The 18,499-nt window shown below is 38.6% G+C and overlaps 1 protein-coding gene across 14 annotated transcripts in view; it reads left to right on the top strand.

Moving 5' to 3' along the window:
* The window catches only part of SCEL (sciellin), a 123,796-nt gene that overhangs the window by 48,514 nt on the left and 56,783 nt on the right, over window positions 1-18,499 (top strand). For 10 of the 14 annotated variants that reach the window (XM_070408905.1, XM_070408900.1, XM_070408902.1 and 7 more), the window contains 7 exons: window positions 6,789-6,869; window positions 9,325-9,390; window positions 11,317-11,376; window positions 15,310-15,354; window positions 16,654-16,713; window positions 17,014-17,073; window positions 17,718-17,777. In XM_070408905.1, the coding sequence (XP_070265006.1) occupies window positions 6,789-6,869; window positions 9,325-9,390; window positions 11,317-11,376; window positions 15,310-15,354; window positions 16,654-16,713; window positions 17,014-17,073; window positions 17,718-17,777 (432 nt within the window). The remainder of the gene's footprint in view (window positions 1-6,788; window positions 6,870-9,324; window positions 9,391-11,316; window positions 11,377-15,309; window positions 15,355-16,653; window positions 16,714-17,013; window positions 17,074-17,717; window positions 17,778-18,499) is intronic. The other 4 variants (XM_070408906.1, XM_070408904.1, XM_070408903.1 and 1 more) reach the window with 1 other exon arrangement.

The following is an 18,499-nucleotide window of genomic DNA, read 5'->3' as shown; positions in this document are numbered from 1 at the left end:
GTGGTTTTGATTTTGTGGAGAGGAGATGGCTTTGGAGCAAATAGACCCTGGGTGGTTGGGGAGCCTGGATGTGGGTGGCAGGAGCATACTGTGACATAGGGACAGTACTTCCATGAGCCTTGGGGGAGCAGAGTGGTAATACCAGGTTGGGGGGTGGGATGCAAGGACCGATGTTTTACTTAGGACTGTCCTCATACTTGGCAAATGGAGGGCTCTTCTCCCTCTCATCTCTCTTCTCCCTCTTGGGCATGTGCAGAATGCCATGTAAGTGGAATCACACAGTATGTAGAACCTTTTGAATCTGCCTTTTTTCACATAGCATAATACATGTGAGATTCATCCATGCTGTTGCATGTATTAATAGTTCAGTCCTTTTCATTGCTAAATAGTATCCCATTGTATGGAGATACAAAGTTCATTTATTTACTCACCAGTTGAAAGACATATATATTTTCCCCCTAAAGATGCTTTAGATATTCACATACAGGTCTTCATATGACCATATGTATTTATTTCCCTTGAATAAATGTCTATAGGTGGGATTGCTAGGTCATATAGTGAGTATGTATTTAACTTTATGAGAAACTGCCAAACACTTTTTAAAGTGGCTGCACCATTCTGCATTCCCACAAGCAATGTATGAGAGTTCACGTTTTTCACTTTCTAAACATCACTTAATATTGTCAGCTTAAAAAACATATTAACCAGCCGAAACTGGTTTGGCTCAGTGGATAGAGCGTCGGCCTGCGGACTGAGGGGTCCCAGGTTCGATTCCGGTCAAGGGCATGTACCTGGGTTGCGGGCACATCCCCAGTGGGGAGTGTGCAGGAGGCAGCTGATCGATGTTTCTCTCTCGTCGATGTTTCTAACTCTCTCTCTCCCTTCCTCTCTGTGAAAAATCAATAAAATATAAAAAAAACCAAACATATTAACCATTCAAATAGGTGTGTAGTGTATCTCAGTGGCTTAAATTTGCATTTCCTTAGAGACTAGTGATGTTGAGCATCTTTTCATGTGCTTATCTGTCATGTGTACATCTTCTTCTGTGAAATATTTGTTCAAATTATTTATCTAATTTTTGATAGGTGGTTAGTTTACTTCTTGTTTACTTTTGAGATGTTTTTGGAAAAGGCGTTCTGTTTACAAGTTTTTTGTCAGGTATGTGATTAAAAAATATTTTTTCCCAAGTGCGTGGCTTGTATTTTCATCCTATTAATGTCTTTTGCAAAGTTTTTAGTTTAATGAAGTCCAATTTATCAAGTTTTTTTAAAAAAATAAATTGTACTTTTGGTGCTATATCTAAGAACTCTTTGCCTACCCCATGGTCACAAATATTTTTCTTCTAAAAGTTGTATAGTTGTATGTTTTACATGTAAGTCTATGACTCATTTCTAATAGACTCATTTTGAATGCTGAAAATGATTATAATTTCACCTGATAATCATTGAACTGTTCTATGTCTCTGAGAAAGACATTTAAGGACCAAAAGATGCCATGACTTCACCAAGACTTAAAAATTTGTCTCTTTGTATCTACTGACCAGCTAAAAGGGTTATTAATGTTCTTATAGATCCAACATAAATGATACTAATTAAGATTTTATGAACCACAACAGCATCCACATACATTAATGAAGTGCAGTATACTATGTGCAAGGTGCTTGGTCTACAGCAAGTACTTGGGGCACCGTGGAACTGAGGACTCCTTACAATAACTATGCCTACCCATAGTTGTGTAATGGTTTGAAGCCATAGGCCTGGGCCAATTTTTTCCTTTTATGCATAAATAAGCAGAGGTTTAGAGAGAATCAGTGCTCTTTCTAGGCATGCCCCGTTGTTCTGTTATGACTTATTGAAATGGCCACTTATTGAAATGGCCAAGTGAGACATCAGCAGCAATCATTCTTCTGAACATGCATGTTACAATCTCTAAGCTCGTTGACAGCATGGGCCACACTTTTCTTCGAATCACCAATTTTGCTTCAGACACTGCTGTGTGTCCTAACAGTATAACTGGGGTAACTGTGGAATAAGTACTTGTTGAGCTAATGATTCCTTCCTTGGGCAAGGAAATTATGCAAGACAACTTGTTGTTATTAGATTTTCATTGGACATACCTGAAGAATTTTGTTTGGATACAGTATGACATAAAGAAAAAAAGCATGGGATGTGACCTCAGAAAGAATAGAATGAAATCACTGACTGGCCATGTGATCCAGGGAAAATTACTCAACTTTTTGAGGCTCAGTGAGTAATAATAATAATGCACATTCCACAGGATGGATGGATGGATTCAATAAAATAAAGTATACAAGAGCCTGGCAAATTTGCATGTTGCTAGAACTCATTAAATATAAGTTCCATATCCTTTGTCATCATTGGAATAAAAAATAAAATTTGTGGGATACAAAAGCTGGGCATAATGGAAAGTGAAAATGAAACTCATAATTAAATATTAGAGTCAATTGTTCTAGTTTCAATCTAGACCTGTGCTGTGATAATGGAAATATTCTTCACAAAGTCAGTTTTGAGCAGAAGTCACAGAGCTAAGCTTATTATTTAAAAACAACAACAGCACTATGAGAAGTGATCTCTGCAGTAGCACATGAAAAGGAAGTAACAGGAACAGCTTTACAATATTATTTCTATTAGCTCTTGTCCTTGCGCTACTATCGGCAAGTTTTCACATGATTCTTGTGAGCGCTGCCATGTTATCCCTGAAAGTTATTCATTACAGTTGTAGCCTCTAATGTATTGGCATTGGTCCTGCAAAGGTCTTCTGGGACTGAGGGAAAGACAGAGGGGAGAGCCAGGGTCAATTAATCCAAGCTTAAACATATGTCTCCAAGTGGTATTCAAACAGGATCATTCTACATGAATGTCTCTTGTTTCCATCTCTTCAAAACATTCCAGGCCCTAGCTTCCTGCTTTGCTCTGGCATTTTAATCCCCCTGCTTGGCATCACCTCGAGCTCCTGGCATGGCTTGAATGATTTCTCTCATTTTCCCAGAGGGCTGGGGTTCTATCATCTGGGACTGTCATTGGAGAGATGCAAATGAAACCTCCTTTGAGGTGAATTGAAGTCAACGTGGCATCACCTAGCCCCTGCCCAGCAGGGGTGTAAATGCATTATCCTCAGAAATAAATATGCTCCCCAACTTTTCTTGGCTTCGTCAACTACACACCCACCTTTTCTTTCCTGGGTATGCTCCAAACCATCTCCACACTGGGCACTCATGTCTACTTCTCCACCCATTTCTGCCTCCCAGACACACCCAATCAGTATTTACCCCCTCTTTGGGGCCTTAGCCATTCCAAACTGGAAGAAACTTGGCTTTTCATCAATGAGTTCTGGCATAAGTACTGTTTGGCATCATCCTTTTTTAATCCTCCTTTTCATCTTGTCACCCCTCCTGTTTGTTCTCAGATATCCAGTGCCCTGTGTAGATCCATGGTTACCCAGGACTGACCATCTTCTTACCCCTATCCTTTACCCCTGGGAGAAAAGCATATAATCAGCTAATCCACACAGGTACAATAAAGACACATGATCATGTGAGTGATATCAAATGATCCTCCAAACAGGGATATTTTTTGAGAAGATGATGGCAAAACAAGTAAATTACTATCTAATTGTAAACTCTAACCCTGAGCCACAACGGGAAACCATTTTTATGTTAATAGTTTTTCCCAGCATATCATGTAACATAGTAACTCAGCTGAGCACCTGGCACCTGCTAGGTCCTCAGGAGTGGAATCAACAATGGACTTCTTCTATGGTGCAGCTAAACTTGAAGATTTTGAAAATTTCAGACCCCTCTTCAGTAGCCATTTCCTTCTTCACCAAATAGAAACTCATCTAATCACTCCTCTCATTCATTTCACACATCTTTATTGGACACCCATGTCACACACAATTCTAGTATTTGAGATAAAACTATCCTTTTAGGAGCTTTCAGTCCAGTGTGGAGACAGAAAATTATGTACAATTGAAAACATGATATGTTCTGTGAAGAGGGTGTGCTGTGAGAAACACAGGGATGTTCCCAACACAGCATTGGGTACCTCTAGAGACAGTAACACACAAGCCAAAGTCTGAAGGGCAAAGAGGAGGTATCCAGGTGAAAGGGAGAAGGCAATACTCCAGAGAGGAGCCAGAGTATGGTGGTATGTAGGGGGTGAGGGGGATGGGAAATGCAAGTAATTGTCACAGGTTCAGTTTTGGGTTCCTGTGGGGTAAAAACAAAGACCATAGCACTAGGCATTTCTTGAGCACCTTCATCAGGCAGTGCTCTAATGCGTTCATGTCCTTCTCCTGGCTTCAGTGCCACCGTCAACACGAGAGTCAGGAAACCCACCATGCTCCACTCTCTGCTGCTCCACGGCCCATCCCCCAGTCTCACTACCACACTCTGGGAGAAAGCTCTGGGACTAACTCAGCTATGTCTGCCACCCTTGTTAACATCATCTTGATCTCAAACCCTTCCACAGTGCCTCATGGATGTGCCAGCCAGTATCATCAAAACTTGCTGCTCTTTAACCTAGTCTCTGACTGAATGGTCTCTCACTCCTCTGGGAGAGCCCTATCCCCACAGCCTTCCTCCCAGGGAGGACTGTTTTTCTCCTAACCCCACATGTCACGGGGCTCTGTTTGCTCCTCATTGCCACTTCCTATCAATTTTAACTCCCTCCTCCTTTGCACGCCTCATCTTCTTTGAGCCATGCCATTATGCACATCTCTTCCTCACACTGGAATTATCTGAAGGTATCTGAATCACTCGCTTCACTCCTTGAAGATTTTAGCACCAGGCTCATTGTCTCTCACAATCATGCCTCCTGTCATAATACTTGGTGATTTCCAAATCTATGAAGAGGATCTTTTTCCACCTTGGCCTTTCATTTTCTTGACCCCTCCAATGATCTTGTCCTTGAGCATACCCAAGCCACCCATAGGTATTGCCCTTGTAGGTAACCACATACAGTATAAAATTTCAATTTCAAAGCTTTCTCTCTCTGGCTTCCACTTTCTTTCTGTCCAGCTCCCACCTCTCCAGTTTTCTGATTCCAGAAATTTCTCACCCCCACCACAACCACCAATCCATTGATTTTATTATTCTTTCACAGTTTCTCCACCTCCCTCCATATCCATATTTCCCTCCATGTCCATCTCACGGTCCCTCATTGTAATCAGTTTCATGTGTACCCCTCCCCTCCCTTGCCACTATTCTTTTGTTATACTTACTTGGATGAATCCTAAACTTAGTTGAATCCAACTCTCTGTATATTCTCCCAAAGCAGCTTAATATGGCAAGATAAAACAATGTTTACTAGCCTTATTTTATTTCTATGAGTACCAACCTCAACTGAGCCATTGGTGCTGCCCAAGGAGCCATTAAGAGGCAGTACTGATGGGGAGGGCTCATGGAGCCAGATTTCCTGGTTCAGATTCCTCATTTCCTGCACCATCACATTTAGCCTCTTCATTGGATCATTCCCATCATCATATCGACCTACTCTAGTAACCTTCCTTGACCTTCATGTAGCTATGCATCTCTCACTTCTCTCTTCACTGAGAAACACCTCAATGTCACTACTTCCCATTTTCTCTTAAATCCACTCCTATAATGTTTTTTCACCACTGCTCCATCAAAACTGCTCTTATCAATTACCAATGACTACTATATTGCCCAAACCATGCTAACTCCCAGTCCTTGTTTTGTTTAATTTATCAGTGGCATTTGACACAGCCAGTTACTCCTTGAAACACTATTACTCCTTGATACCACACCCTCACATTTCTCCCGACACTCTTTTGCTGTTTTCCTCTCATACTCTTGACATCTAAAAATATTGCAGGGCCTAGGGTTCAACACTTGCCCACTTTCCATCTCTACTTACACTGATACCCTTGATGGTTTTATCCAGTTTCAAGTATTAAACACTATCTGTAATTTGATCATGCCCATATGTATATGCTCTCCCATGGATGTTCTTGTGGCTCATTGAGCACTTCCTTCAGGTCTTGGCTCAGATTTTACTTCACAGAGAGGCCTTCCCAAGCCATTCTCTATAAAATACTATTTCTACCCCTTACTCTGTTTTATTTTTCTTTATAGCACTTTTCCCATCTATCATATATTTATTTGTGTATTAAAAGCCTTTTGAGAACAGGGACAAGTCAGCATCCTACCCAGAGCACATAATTTGCTGACTCCAGTTCCTAGGTCATCTAGTCAGGCACTGTTACAAAGTTTAGGCTGGCAGTATGTATATGCTTTCTAGCATCAAACTGGCCTGTACTAACAATATTTAAGGGAGATTTAGAAAAGAGTTTCAAATCAACTTTACCTTGAGGTCTGCGGAATTGAAAACCTTCCTTGCCATTTCTGTAGCTGCCTGATAGTTGACATAATTCCTAAAGGAGCTTATATATTAATACCCAAGAACCATTTACTATGCTCAGGTGCTGCTGACCCAAAATGCCATGACTTGAGCTAAATAACCTAGTAAAATTTTAAGCTGTTTAAAACACACACACATGTTTCAACCCATAGTTAAAGAAGATAAGACTTCAAAACATTTGATTACATATTTAAAGTATCTATAATTTAAATATTTGACTTCTTTAAAGTTTAGTGCTTTTTAGATTTGACCTTTCACTTATCTCATGTATGGGAGGTTGTAACATGCATAAGATATTTTAATGTAGTAATAAGTGCATGCGATTAATAGATGCTAAAATAGATCATGTTTCCATGGTGAAATGAACTGCTGTGTTCTGTTTTAAAGGGAACCAGGTGTTCACCCTCCAATACCACCAAAGCCCAGTTCTCCTGTTTTATCTCCTAACCAGCTGAGACGGGATAATAGGTAAGACCTAGCACTCCAAAATTTTAGAAATGAAGACGTTCAAGGAAAATGAAAGCAGTTGAACTGTCACCTGTTTTGTGTAAAATATGGGTGTGTTTTGTGTGTACATTTATTGAAGAAACACTTGTAAAACTTTTTTACTTCTGTTTGTCAGCACAAGTGTATGTTTATGTTTGCCTCTGAATACTTATGACCATTAATTGTCTTTGGAAATACAATTTCTAGATAGAAACTGGACAATCTCAATGTCCAGGCAGTGTTCATGCTCAGATGCCTTCTAATTTATGTAGTAGGAACCGATATGCAAGGAACCTCTCTCTCTCTCTCTCTCTCTCTCTCTCTCTCTCTCTCTTTCTTTCATAAATATACATGCCCACATATATATGGTTTATATTACATGCAAATATATATATATATATTTGACATATATATGGTTTATATTCAGTCATAGTTAGGTTTCCCATTAAGAACTACAATTTCTGATCAAAGATGTTTTTGAAATTTTGTGTTACTGCTCAAACCCTCCCTAGGTAAGAAATACCGTTGGGTAGTTTTTTAGTCTTATTTTAGCTAAGGAATTTATAATTTACTTCAAAACTATCACAAATTTTGAAAAATGTTCTAATTAACTTGTCTCCAAATCAAGAATAAAAGACAGACGGCTTTTCCACTTTGAAACTCTGACACTCTATAATTAGTACTGAGAAACAAATTCAGAGACCTGAACATCTTCCCATGTGTTCCTATTAAACTGTTTAATAAGCTCAAATCATTTTTCAAGATGTACATTGTACATTTCCATTATTATTGTGAAACTTAAAAATGGTGTCTCAATTAAGACAATACATCAAATCCACTTCATTGCCTGCCTTTGATTCTTTTGTATTTTTGCTTTTTTAAAAAAATACATTTTATTGATTTTTTACAGAGAGGAAGGGAGAGAGATAGAGAGTTAGAAACATCGATGAGAGAGAAACATCGATCAGCTGCCTCCTGCACATCTCCTACTGGGGATGTGCCCGCAACCCAGGTACATGCCCTTGACCAGAATCGAACCTGGGACCTTTCAGTCCACAGGCCAACGCTCTATCCACTGAGCCAAACTGGTTTCGGCTATTTTTGCTTTTTAATGGTGGTTGTTGTTTTTTTTTAACAACGTGTAAGACAATTCTAGAACTATTCCATAGTAAGAGGGTAGCTGCAGCTAGAAAATGCTAACTAGGCGACGAAGCTATGTAGTACTAAGTGTTTGGCCCATTGAGTTAAAAGCCCAGGTCTGAATTTCTCTCCAGTGATACTTCACAGGCCCTTTGAAATGTTCTTAGAATAAGAGGATACATTTTTTAATGAGTTAAGAGAATACATCTTCATTTAGTTAATGATAAATATAAGCCATATTTATAACTTTTTATTTGTACAATGGTTATAATTATAGTCTTAAAAATAACTTCTCAAGCTTTTAATCTTACATTATTTTTCTTTTATAACATTGAGAAATTAAATATTTATTTAAATAGCATTTTTAGGAAGATAACATAAATTGGATTTAGTACTCCTAAATTCTAATCTAAAAATCAGCAACTCTAAAGTAGTGAACTTATGTAGATTCAAAAGAAGATACATTTCATGGGAATTGGTCTAATCCATTTTAAGTAGTCTAATTTATTTCTTCCACCAATGATCTTAAAAATAAAATTAGGACAACTTACATGCTTTAAGTCCTGATTACTTTAATCACAGCAAGATGATTTTAATGAAAGAATATGAAAGGGAAGTGTTTCCTATGTAATTAACACATGTCCTCGGGAGTACAAAAAAAAAGTTGAATACAGTTTCTTGAGAACAAGCAAGAATGTGTAAGTAGGTCAATAAGATACTGGAGAAAAGAGCAGAGAAAAACCTATATCTTAAATTGTGACAGAACCTAGCATTGTAAAATTTAATTCTGTCAATTCAATGTGATCATTCTGGATATAGTGGGTATACTGGAAATTTAGAAATATTTCCCTTCATATCTGAGCAGTTATATTTCTTGATAGTATTCAAATGGAATATCTTTAAGAAAAAATTATCCCTCTGATGTCTAATAACAAAAAATGATTCTTAATATTTTATAATATTATATCATTATCTAAAAGAGATAAGTATGAAAATGCTTTATTGATGACTGAAAACTAAAATAAAACAAACAAATGAATATATTTAGAATAGATATTTCTATATCTACTCAGTGGTTTAAAATATATTAAGTGAGATAGATTAAATTGCAAAGTTCATATATTAGACTCTATAATTTCAAATGGAATCTGCGGTTGAGTTCTAGAGAAGTTTGTAATCTCAAATAGTGTTCTAACACACTTTGATTTTTTGGACGTAAATGTTTTAATAACAATTTAAATCTTACAGAGAGGCGTTTTCTTACCTAACAAACATTATTTTAACTTTTAAAATACAGGCAGATTTGTCCACCTAAAGCAAGTGTATATACAGAAACCAACAGATCTGCTGAAAGAAATATAAGGTACAATGAACTATTTCTATGTCTATGCATTTGTAGACATTATAAAGTATGCTGTATTAGAACACTTAAAAATACTAAGCAATCATAAAAGCCTAATATGCTAAGTATACGGCCAACCAGTCAACCGTTCAACCAATCAAAGCATAATATGCTAATGATATGCTAATGTCCCCAACCACTTGCTATGACATTCACTGACCACCAGGAGGCAGACAGTCGACTGGTTGACCAGTCGGTCTGATGTGCACTGACCACCAGGGGGCAGATGCTCCGACTGGTAGGTTAGCTTGCTGCTAGGGTCTGGCCAATCGGGACTGAGCCAGATGGGTGGGACATGTCCTGGAGCCCTCCTGCGGTCCCTCCCCGGCTGGCCAACGGGTGATGTCAGTGAGCTGGTTTTGGCCTGATCCCACAGGGGGAGCGTTGCTCAGCCGGAAGCCAGGCTCATGGCTGGTGAGCACAGCAGCAGTGGCTGGCGGGAGCCTCTCCTGCCTCTGTAATAGCCTTAAGGATGTCTGACTGCCACACGGAGTGGGCCTAAGCCAACATTCAGACATCCCCCAAGGGCTCCAGGACTGCGAGAGGGCACAGGCCAGGCTGAGGGACCCCCTCGTGCACGGGGCCTCTAGTTAATAATAAAATAGTTGGTTTTCCAGCTGATTTCAATATAGTGGGAAATAAGTATTCTTATATGTACCTAAGAATTCTATTTATTTAATTTCTATTCTAAGATTTACATAAAGAAAGCAACCAAAATTGTCTGAATATGATAACAGACTAAGATTAAACCCCTTAGACAGAAAACCATCTCTTCATGTCCCAAGGTTGGTGTTGTATAAATGAAAAGGTAGAAATCTAGTCATTCGATTGAACTTGTTCTACAAAAGCTTTGCTCATGGCTGTATAAATAAGGTCACATCCAGCTCTACCTGCATCATCAGGAAGAGGCCCACAAACTGTATTGACAGCTTTGGGAAAGGTTTCCCCAGGACAGTCCTGATTTACACCTGTTGTCTTGCACATCTCTTCTAGTTTAGTATTTGTCTTAGATACATCATTATGACTTATTATTTAGAAAAAATGCTTTTTGAAATTAGCTCTTGAGCCAGTGCTATTTTATAGACCTATCAATATGATAAGCCAATTTTTATTATTATAAGTTTGCCATTTTAATCATTATGGTAAACCAATTTTTCAGTCAAAACTTCTCTTTGAAACATACATCACACAGATACCTTACCTATGGGAAACATCGTGTTTCTCTAGCATCTAGTAACTTAAAGTGCAGCTCTACTTCAACATTTCCCAGACTGTGTCCCATGTGCCACCCAATGCTAATGCATGTTCTGCAGAGGAAGGGTTCACTGGCCCAACACATTGAGGAAATACAGAGTTCTCTGACATAAGACTTCTCAAAGCCTGTAGTATGCATGTGTATCTTCTGAATCTCCAAAGGGGATTCTCCTTTGGAAACCTAAGAAGACAGTTCCTCTTCACCTCATGTGAGGGATGAATCAATTCTCTGAATAGGCTGCTTAATGCTCCTTGGTTCTGGTAGAAAAAGTTCTGAACACACTTCTGCGTTTACTTGTGCAGTTAACTGTGTTTTCTTTTCCCCATTCTTCTTTTTAGGTATAGAACTTCAGCCAATTACATCTTAGGAGACACTGTAGTTGTTTCAGTGAGCACTAGATGGCAGAACCAATGCCCAGGTGGAATGACAGAGTGGTGTGTGTGTGTGTGTGTGTGTGTGTGTACCATGAGCTGATATTATAGAACTATTTTGTTATTCAGTTAGACTCAATAATCTCTAAATATCACATGAACTATGGCTTTTTTTTCTCACTGAGAACAGATGAGAAATGTTAGCTGCTTCAAGAGTAGCTCTACTGTCATTGACCTGTATTTACTTTTCATTGTTTGAAGTCGTCAGGATCTGGAGAACATCGTCAAAGTGGCTACTTCACTTCAGAGAACTGACAAGGGGTGAGATCTCAGAGCTTTGAGCTTGTTTTCTTCTTCTCTTTGTGTTTCAAAATGCTTTAGCAGTCCCTTAAAGTTCCCAGTATAAGCAACATTCTGATGTTTGTAATATAATACAGAATATAAAAGAAGAAAGAATCAGTGGCTGTGGATGTGTCCCTGAAAAACTTGCTGATATTTATGGATACTTTTCTTCCTCTGCTTTCTCTTCTGGTGACAGTACACAGCCTAGTGACCTCAGCTTCCATGATCTTGACCTCATTCCAAACCACCAGTCCTGTAATTATGTTGCTTGTCTGATCTCTTTATCTCTCTCCCAGCACTCCCATTTAGCATGTCCTAGGCCAGGGGTCCTCAAACTTTTTAAACAGGGGGCCAGTTCACTGTCCCTCAGACTGTTGGAGGGCCGGACTATAGTTTAAAAAAAAAACTATGAACAAATTCCTATGCACACTGCACATATCTTATTTTGAAGTAAAAAAACAAAACGGGAACAAATACAATATTTGTATTTGCATGTGGCCCGCGGGCCGTAGTTTGAGGATCCCTGTCCTAGGCCATATTCAACGTCCTTCCAAAAGAGGCTACTTCCCAACTTCTCCTCTGCTCTAACATGCATCTTTCTGGAATCATTCTTGATCTGTCCATGTCTTTTTCTCTCTATGTAACCAGACATATATGGATTAAACGTCTAAAGTATCCCTCATGCCATTATGGCCTCACCCCTGTTCAAACTTTCATTGACTCCAGCACAGGTTATTAGAGTAGCTTGTCCAGATTTACTTACACTCCTCCAGTCTCTGCTCCCACTGCACCATGACTACCCATCATTCCCGCCAAAGTTCTTTTCCTAAGTTTCTGCTTGAACCATACTCCACTGGCCCCTCATTGCCCACTCAATAACATAAAACCTCATTCAAGGCCCTTGCTGAGCTGGCTCCAACCTAACATTCTAGAGTTATTTCTGACTTTACCCTTACAGTTACCCTATATTCAATTCCAAGTTAAATTATTTCCTTCCTATAGTTTCCAGATACTCTGCCATGTTTATGCCATTCTACCCATTTCCAGCCTCAAGGTCACCATTTCCGTCCATCCAAGTCCTACCTATTTTTCAAGATCCAGGTCAAATATCACCCCCTCTGGGAAGTCTTCCCTGAGTGATTTAGTGAAGTGTGACTTCTGCTTCTCTAAGCAATTAGAGCTCCACTATTTATATTTTATAACAACTAATCATACTTGGTGCTATTTTGTGTTATTTATATAAATGTCTCATCATCTCTATCAACTCTATCAGAGAGGATATTTTTTCTTATTCATCATATGTCATTTACTGAGTCTGACCTGATGCTTTGTACAAAGTAGGTGTTCATAGAGTATAGCAAAATAATGATGCACAGTGAGAAAACCTTGAATATAAATATTTCATAGTTTAAATCCCCATGCCTACAAATTTTTTTGCTTCATGGAATTTAGCAATGCTTAGTGTTATTAGGGATTGCAGCCTCAGTTGAAAGAACTGCAGAGAAGAAACAGAAGTGACACTTAGCTCTGTGCAAATTCGCAAACAGAAGTGGAGCTCTGAATCTGGAAGGGAACTCTAGAGAGTATCAGGAATGTTTCATTTCCATTTCTTCTCTCATCAAATTAGATCTCTAATTTTAATTATTCATTTTTGATCAAGGTAATATTTTGTTTTTAATAGGGTTTAAAAATAGATAGTTTTTGGTAGGTGAAAGGGAAGTTTAAGAGAGAGATAGGGGAGTGATATTGAAGAGAAATTATGGTTTCTCATAAATCAAACAAAGACAACGAGAGCTTCAGTCAGTTGAACTTTCCTGTCCACTCTCCCCAGCCACGATGCACAGATCCCAAAGCCAGGTACATTCTTCTCAGAGAGAAGTTGCTGCTTTGACTGGGGGGCAGGGAAAATGTCTGTTGCATCCGTAGCTGAGTATTGTTCCTGTGGGATGTTCACAGGGACTAGAATAGCTTTATTTATCCCAGCTGCTCTTTGTGAAGTTCCTTTGTGAAATTCTTATCTGATTAAAAGCATTTAATTTATTGCAAATGCAATGGTGAAACTTAATATCCAAAGCTTTCATCAATTTAAGGTCATTTTAAAAGCTGAACTTCTTCATTCAGGATGTAATCTCTATTTTATTTAATTTACTACAGAGTGTCTCCTCATGATTTATGCTAATTTTCTTGTGATAAACACGAGCAACCCCCAATCCTGATAATCTCATTATTGTGACTCATACCAGTCAGAAAGGTCTGTGGCTAAAATTTACAGGATTGTTAGGTTTGCTCTTTCCCTTGGGGACATGGGCAGATTCACAGCCTCAGAGTTGGACGGTAGAATTTCAAGCAAGAAAAGACAATGGGGCATTGTGTCAGGGGCCTGGGTAATGTGTGTCCCACATAAAGAGAGAACATTGATTTTTTTCACATTCAGTGATTTTTGTATTTCAGTATTTATTCTCAGCCTTCAGTTGTACCATAGAATACATAATATTACCTGAACAGGTTCAGCTATGTGATGGCTGTGGATCTAACGTGTTCTTAAGGGTCTCTCGGAGGACTGTTGCTGCTACCTTGTGTCAGGCCTCTTCCAGCACATACATGACTCAGCAGCTATACCTTTCTAAGGCTAAGCCAATGTCTTGGCATCTCTAAATGCAGTTCAAAAGTAAAAAATGAAAATTTTATTTTTGACTGGGAACTGTTTAATATAATGGCCAAAATTAATTTATGGCTTGCCAGGCATCATATAAGCACTTTATCCTCATTAGTTTATTGATTCTGTGAGGTGGGACCAATTTGTATTCTTATTGTACAGATGGAGAAGTCAAGGCAGAGGTTAGGTAGCTCACCCAGAGTCGCCAACTCGTACGTGGTGAATCCTGCACTGGATTCCAGATATCCAGGTATTCCTCACTTGGGAGCCTGAATGTGTAACTATCAAGTTACTGGGCCTCACAGCCTACTGGTAAATACCAGTAATGAATCAAGAAAAAAGAGAAACATTGAGAAAGTATGAAAAACATGTGGTTCTAGATCAGGAAGTAGAGAGAACCAAAATTTTTTAATTGAAAAAATGAATGAGGAACACCAGAGAAATGGTGGTGAAGAGGGTGGACCTACGAGGAAAGGATACACCTGAGGAGGGAAGAGGGCCATGAAACCCACTGAGGTTGCCTTCTTGGGACAGAGAGGTAAGCTTGTGTTTCTAAGGGGTGTTCTGGAACCCAGGGCATTCACTTAGACAGGTTGCTCTCAAAGAAGCAGCCAGTGAAGACTTTACAGGACTCAAATACAAAAACAGGCTACCAAATTTAGCTGGCCTGGGATGAGGTTAACAAAAATTCAAGAAAGCAGTCAGACTTAACAATGAACAAGTGTTGTTGAATAGCTGCTTTGTGCAAATACATTGTGCAAGAGTAGGATCTACAACTAGCCAATGTACCTATATTTGTTGATTCAGTTAAAAACTGGTATTAAGCATCTACTGGATGAAAGACACTATATTAAAGACTGAGGAGGATCTGAGGTAAAACACAGTTCCAAATGCTAAGTGGGATATGTCTGTGTGCACACTTGTATGCACAGGAGCAGGGACAATTGTATGGGACAAGTCACAGTTGCCATGTTAAGTGCAATCATGTAAGTGCCCTAGAGGAGGTGCAAATAAACAAAATGCTGCTGGGATTGCAAACATGGAGGGACTCTGTTCAGTTGGAAGACGGGAAAGAAGTTCTTCGAGAAAGAGGTGTCTGAGGACAGCTTTGAAGGGTAGACAGCATCTTCATAGGTGATAGAGGTGGGATATGTGTTGTATTTCAGAAAACTCAGAAATAGTTGTTTTAAGGAGAATCTGCTCTTTGATTCTGGTCAGGCTTTGACTGATGTGAAATTTTCTTTTTCTTCCAAAAGTGAAGAATTGGATAATATAATCAAAATGAACAAAAGCTTGAATAGGTAAGATTTCAATACATTTACTTTTTGCTTTATAACTGAATTATATAGCGTGAGGACCCACATTCTGGGCTAGTCAAAAGTATCCTACAAATTTTGAATATAAAGCTTGTGGAAATCATCATTGCATCATTATTATGAATGGTTATTACAATGCAAAGATTCTAATATTAAAGTGACTTTGATTTTCACATTACAGTTGTTTAATAAAGCAGTTAAAGAAATAATCACATTTCTCTTCCTGAATGTTACCTTAGTATATAAACAGAGTTTGGTTTGATCACTAACTGCTGTTAGTTTAACCATTACATAAACCACTTATTATCTTAGGTAACATTATCTCTGTATTTTGAATCATTTATAACTGCACACTTTAAAAATTATAAAAAATTGAGGTTTGTGTTAGAGATGTGTGGAGTTTAAACTATCGCTCTGTCACTTTGCATTCTAACATACTGAAGAGACAGGGGCCAAAGAAAAGGAGAAAAAGCAAATGCCAAATGAGTTCATTGATCAAGAGATGTATTTTTCATATTCTGTTCTGACAATAATGATCCACATGAGAAGGAGGTATGAGCTCATGAATCACAGACTCAATGGCCTGTGGAGGCCAGGCCGGTGCAAATGACTGTATAAAACTGAGGGGAATGTCCTTTCCAAAGAGCACAGGTGCTCCCCAGCTCCCTCTGAGTATTGCCATGTGAGAATCTGAGCCCAGCATTGCAGGACATTTACAGGAGGTCCTGAAAATTCAGGTTTCTATAGGTCATGCCATCTTGTAAATATTGGCTCACATTAAAATAAAAACCACTCCATGACCCGGCTGGTGTTGCTCAGTGGTTGAGTTTGATTGAGGCACCAAGCGGTCGCTGGTTCAGTTCCCAGTCAGGGCACATGCCCGGGTTGCAGGCTCCATTCCCAGTAGGGGCCCCGTGGGAGGCAGCGGATCTCTCATCAATGTTTCTATCTCACTTTCCCTCTCTATAAAGAAATTAATAAAAACATATTTAAAAAAATACAAAAACAAATAAGAAAAAAACACTCCATGAACCCAAACAATACATCTGTGTACCTGTTATGGGTTATATATCCCCAATTTGTAACTTTTCTTTAAGCTCCACTGCAATTTAAATTTTGAGTCTATCAAAGTATCTGTTTGGAATAAAGCAATTTCAAGAATGTGGCTCATCTTTCCCAACAAGCGTCTATTTTCTCTCTTAGATGTAAACTGGTCTATGTTTCTATAGAGTCCATGTTTCTATTATTACCACTGACAAGGTTTTTTATTTAATACATTTGAAGAAATCAAGGTCTTGATGGCATCTTCAGAACAACTCCTAAGGCAGAGCAAATAGAGAAAAGGTAAGTGCATCTGTCTCTAACCTGAAAATGTGATCTCCCAGATTGCTTGTTTTATTCTGTCAGACACTAACTGGGAGGGAGTTGGATCCTCTGGCATGAAAATGTACTAGCAGATGGGGTGGTGCCCTCAGCATTGTACATTTAGTTCAGACATAATTGCTCAGAAGGATTTCTGCTCTTTTGTTCACTAAGAGTAAATGAGCAATTCATGAAGAATGTTTATTGTAGTTGACCTTTCAAGATACCACATAATTTTATTGCAATATGCAATTTTTTATTTGAATTCTTTTTGTTTTACAGAGCCCAAAGCCTTGACAGTCTCCTCTTTCTGAATAGCCGGCCAAACAAAGATGGCAAAGGGTAAGGCCTGATTAAGACTCTAACAGGCTTCTCTGGTTGAGTCCTAGAGTGAATTTGCTGAGGGAGACCATCTGCTCAGAACAAGGATCAGAAAGGCTGGTGGAACAGGCTGCCCAGTCAGGGTCAGGAGATGGGTGGATATCTTAGGGCAGGCTCTGCACCAACATCAATCTGGGTGACCCAGAGCACGTCACTTAACCTCGGGAGACCTCTGTTTCCTTATCCCATAAAATGAAGGGTATGACCTAGATGATCTCCAATTAAGTTTCCTTTTAAATCTAAAAATGGAAGAAATCTGGCTGCTCCAAGTAGTGGACAAAAGGCTGGTTTATGAACTAAATATATTTATTATAAGACTTAATGCTAGGAACACAGCCCTTCACCACTGATGTATTTATTGTACACTAAGGCCATTTCCATTTGAAATCTTAGTTGAGTCACTTCATAATGTATATTTCAAATATATTTGTAAATATCTCAAAGTCAAAAGCTATGCTTTTGTTTATTTTGTCTCATTAAAAGGGTTCATGAATGATCAGTTACTGAACTGATAGCATTTAAGGGAGTAAGTTATAGTTCTAGACTTTCACTGATGTATTAGAAAATTGACTTGTGTTACTGGTATTATTTTTTCATGTTGAAAGAAACCAAACTCTCGACAGTGTCGTTAAAGAAAACCCCAGAGCAGTCAAGAATGACAAAGGGTAAGGATTTATGAGAGCTCTGTTTTCACCCCAGCTTGGCTGTTTACTTTGTATTTGGTTAGTCACTAAGTTTGCCTTCCTCATGTGATAATTATTTCTTTCGTCTCAGTTACCTTTTAAAATTATTTATCTGTGCCAGTCTGCGCACAGAATGGTATTCTAGCTTTCCGTGTCACTCTTGGCAGATGCATTCTCAACTTGCTCTAAGGTAGAACACTGAAAGTCTATTTGACAAAAGTGTTAGCGATAATAATCCCACAGACATGGGATGCTCATTAATAATATATTATTATAATGTAAATATGCAAGTATTATTACAAGTTAATTTTTCAAGTGGAGAACAGATGAAGTGGAAAACTGGTCAATTCTCTGTAAGCGATTATAAAAACTTTGCAGGAAAAGGTGGGATTTCAGATATTTAAAAAATGAAGGTTAGAAAGGTCCACAAAAGTAATAGAAAAGAGGAACAGTAGGGTAGGGTGAGCATCACAAGTAATCATTTCGTGGGCTAGAAAGGAGGACAAAAGTGATTGGTAAGGAGGACAAAAGTGATTGGTAATCTGCAATAGCTTAATAGCAACTGGGCTTTGATGCAGGAATGACTGATCATGTTGGTATAGTAGGGGGAGTTCATAGTTCCTTTTTATTCTTCCCTCTCTCCCTCCCTTCCTTTTTTCTTATTTTGAAAAAAAAATTAAAATGTCAATAGTCTTATCACAGTG

Source organism: Myotis yumanensis, unplaced genomic scaffold, assembly GCF_028538775.1.
Source record: "Myotis yumanensis isolate MYYU_CA2020_CCGP unplaced genomic scaffold, mMyoYum1.0.hap1 SCAF_3, whole genome shotgun sequence".
Taxonomy (NCBI): domain Eukaryota; kingdom Metazoa; phylum Chordata; class Mammalia; order Chiroptera; family Vespertilionidae; genus Myotis; species Myotis yumanensis.
The sequence above is the reverse complement of the archived record's forward strand: the minus strand, read 5'-3'. Positions and strand labels throughout refer to the sequence as shown.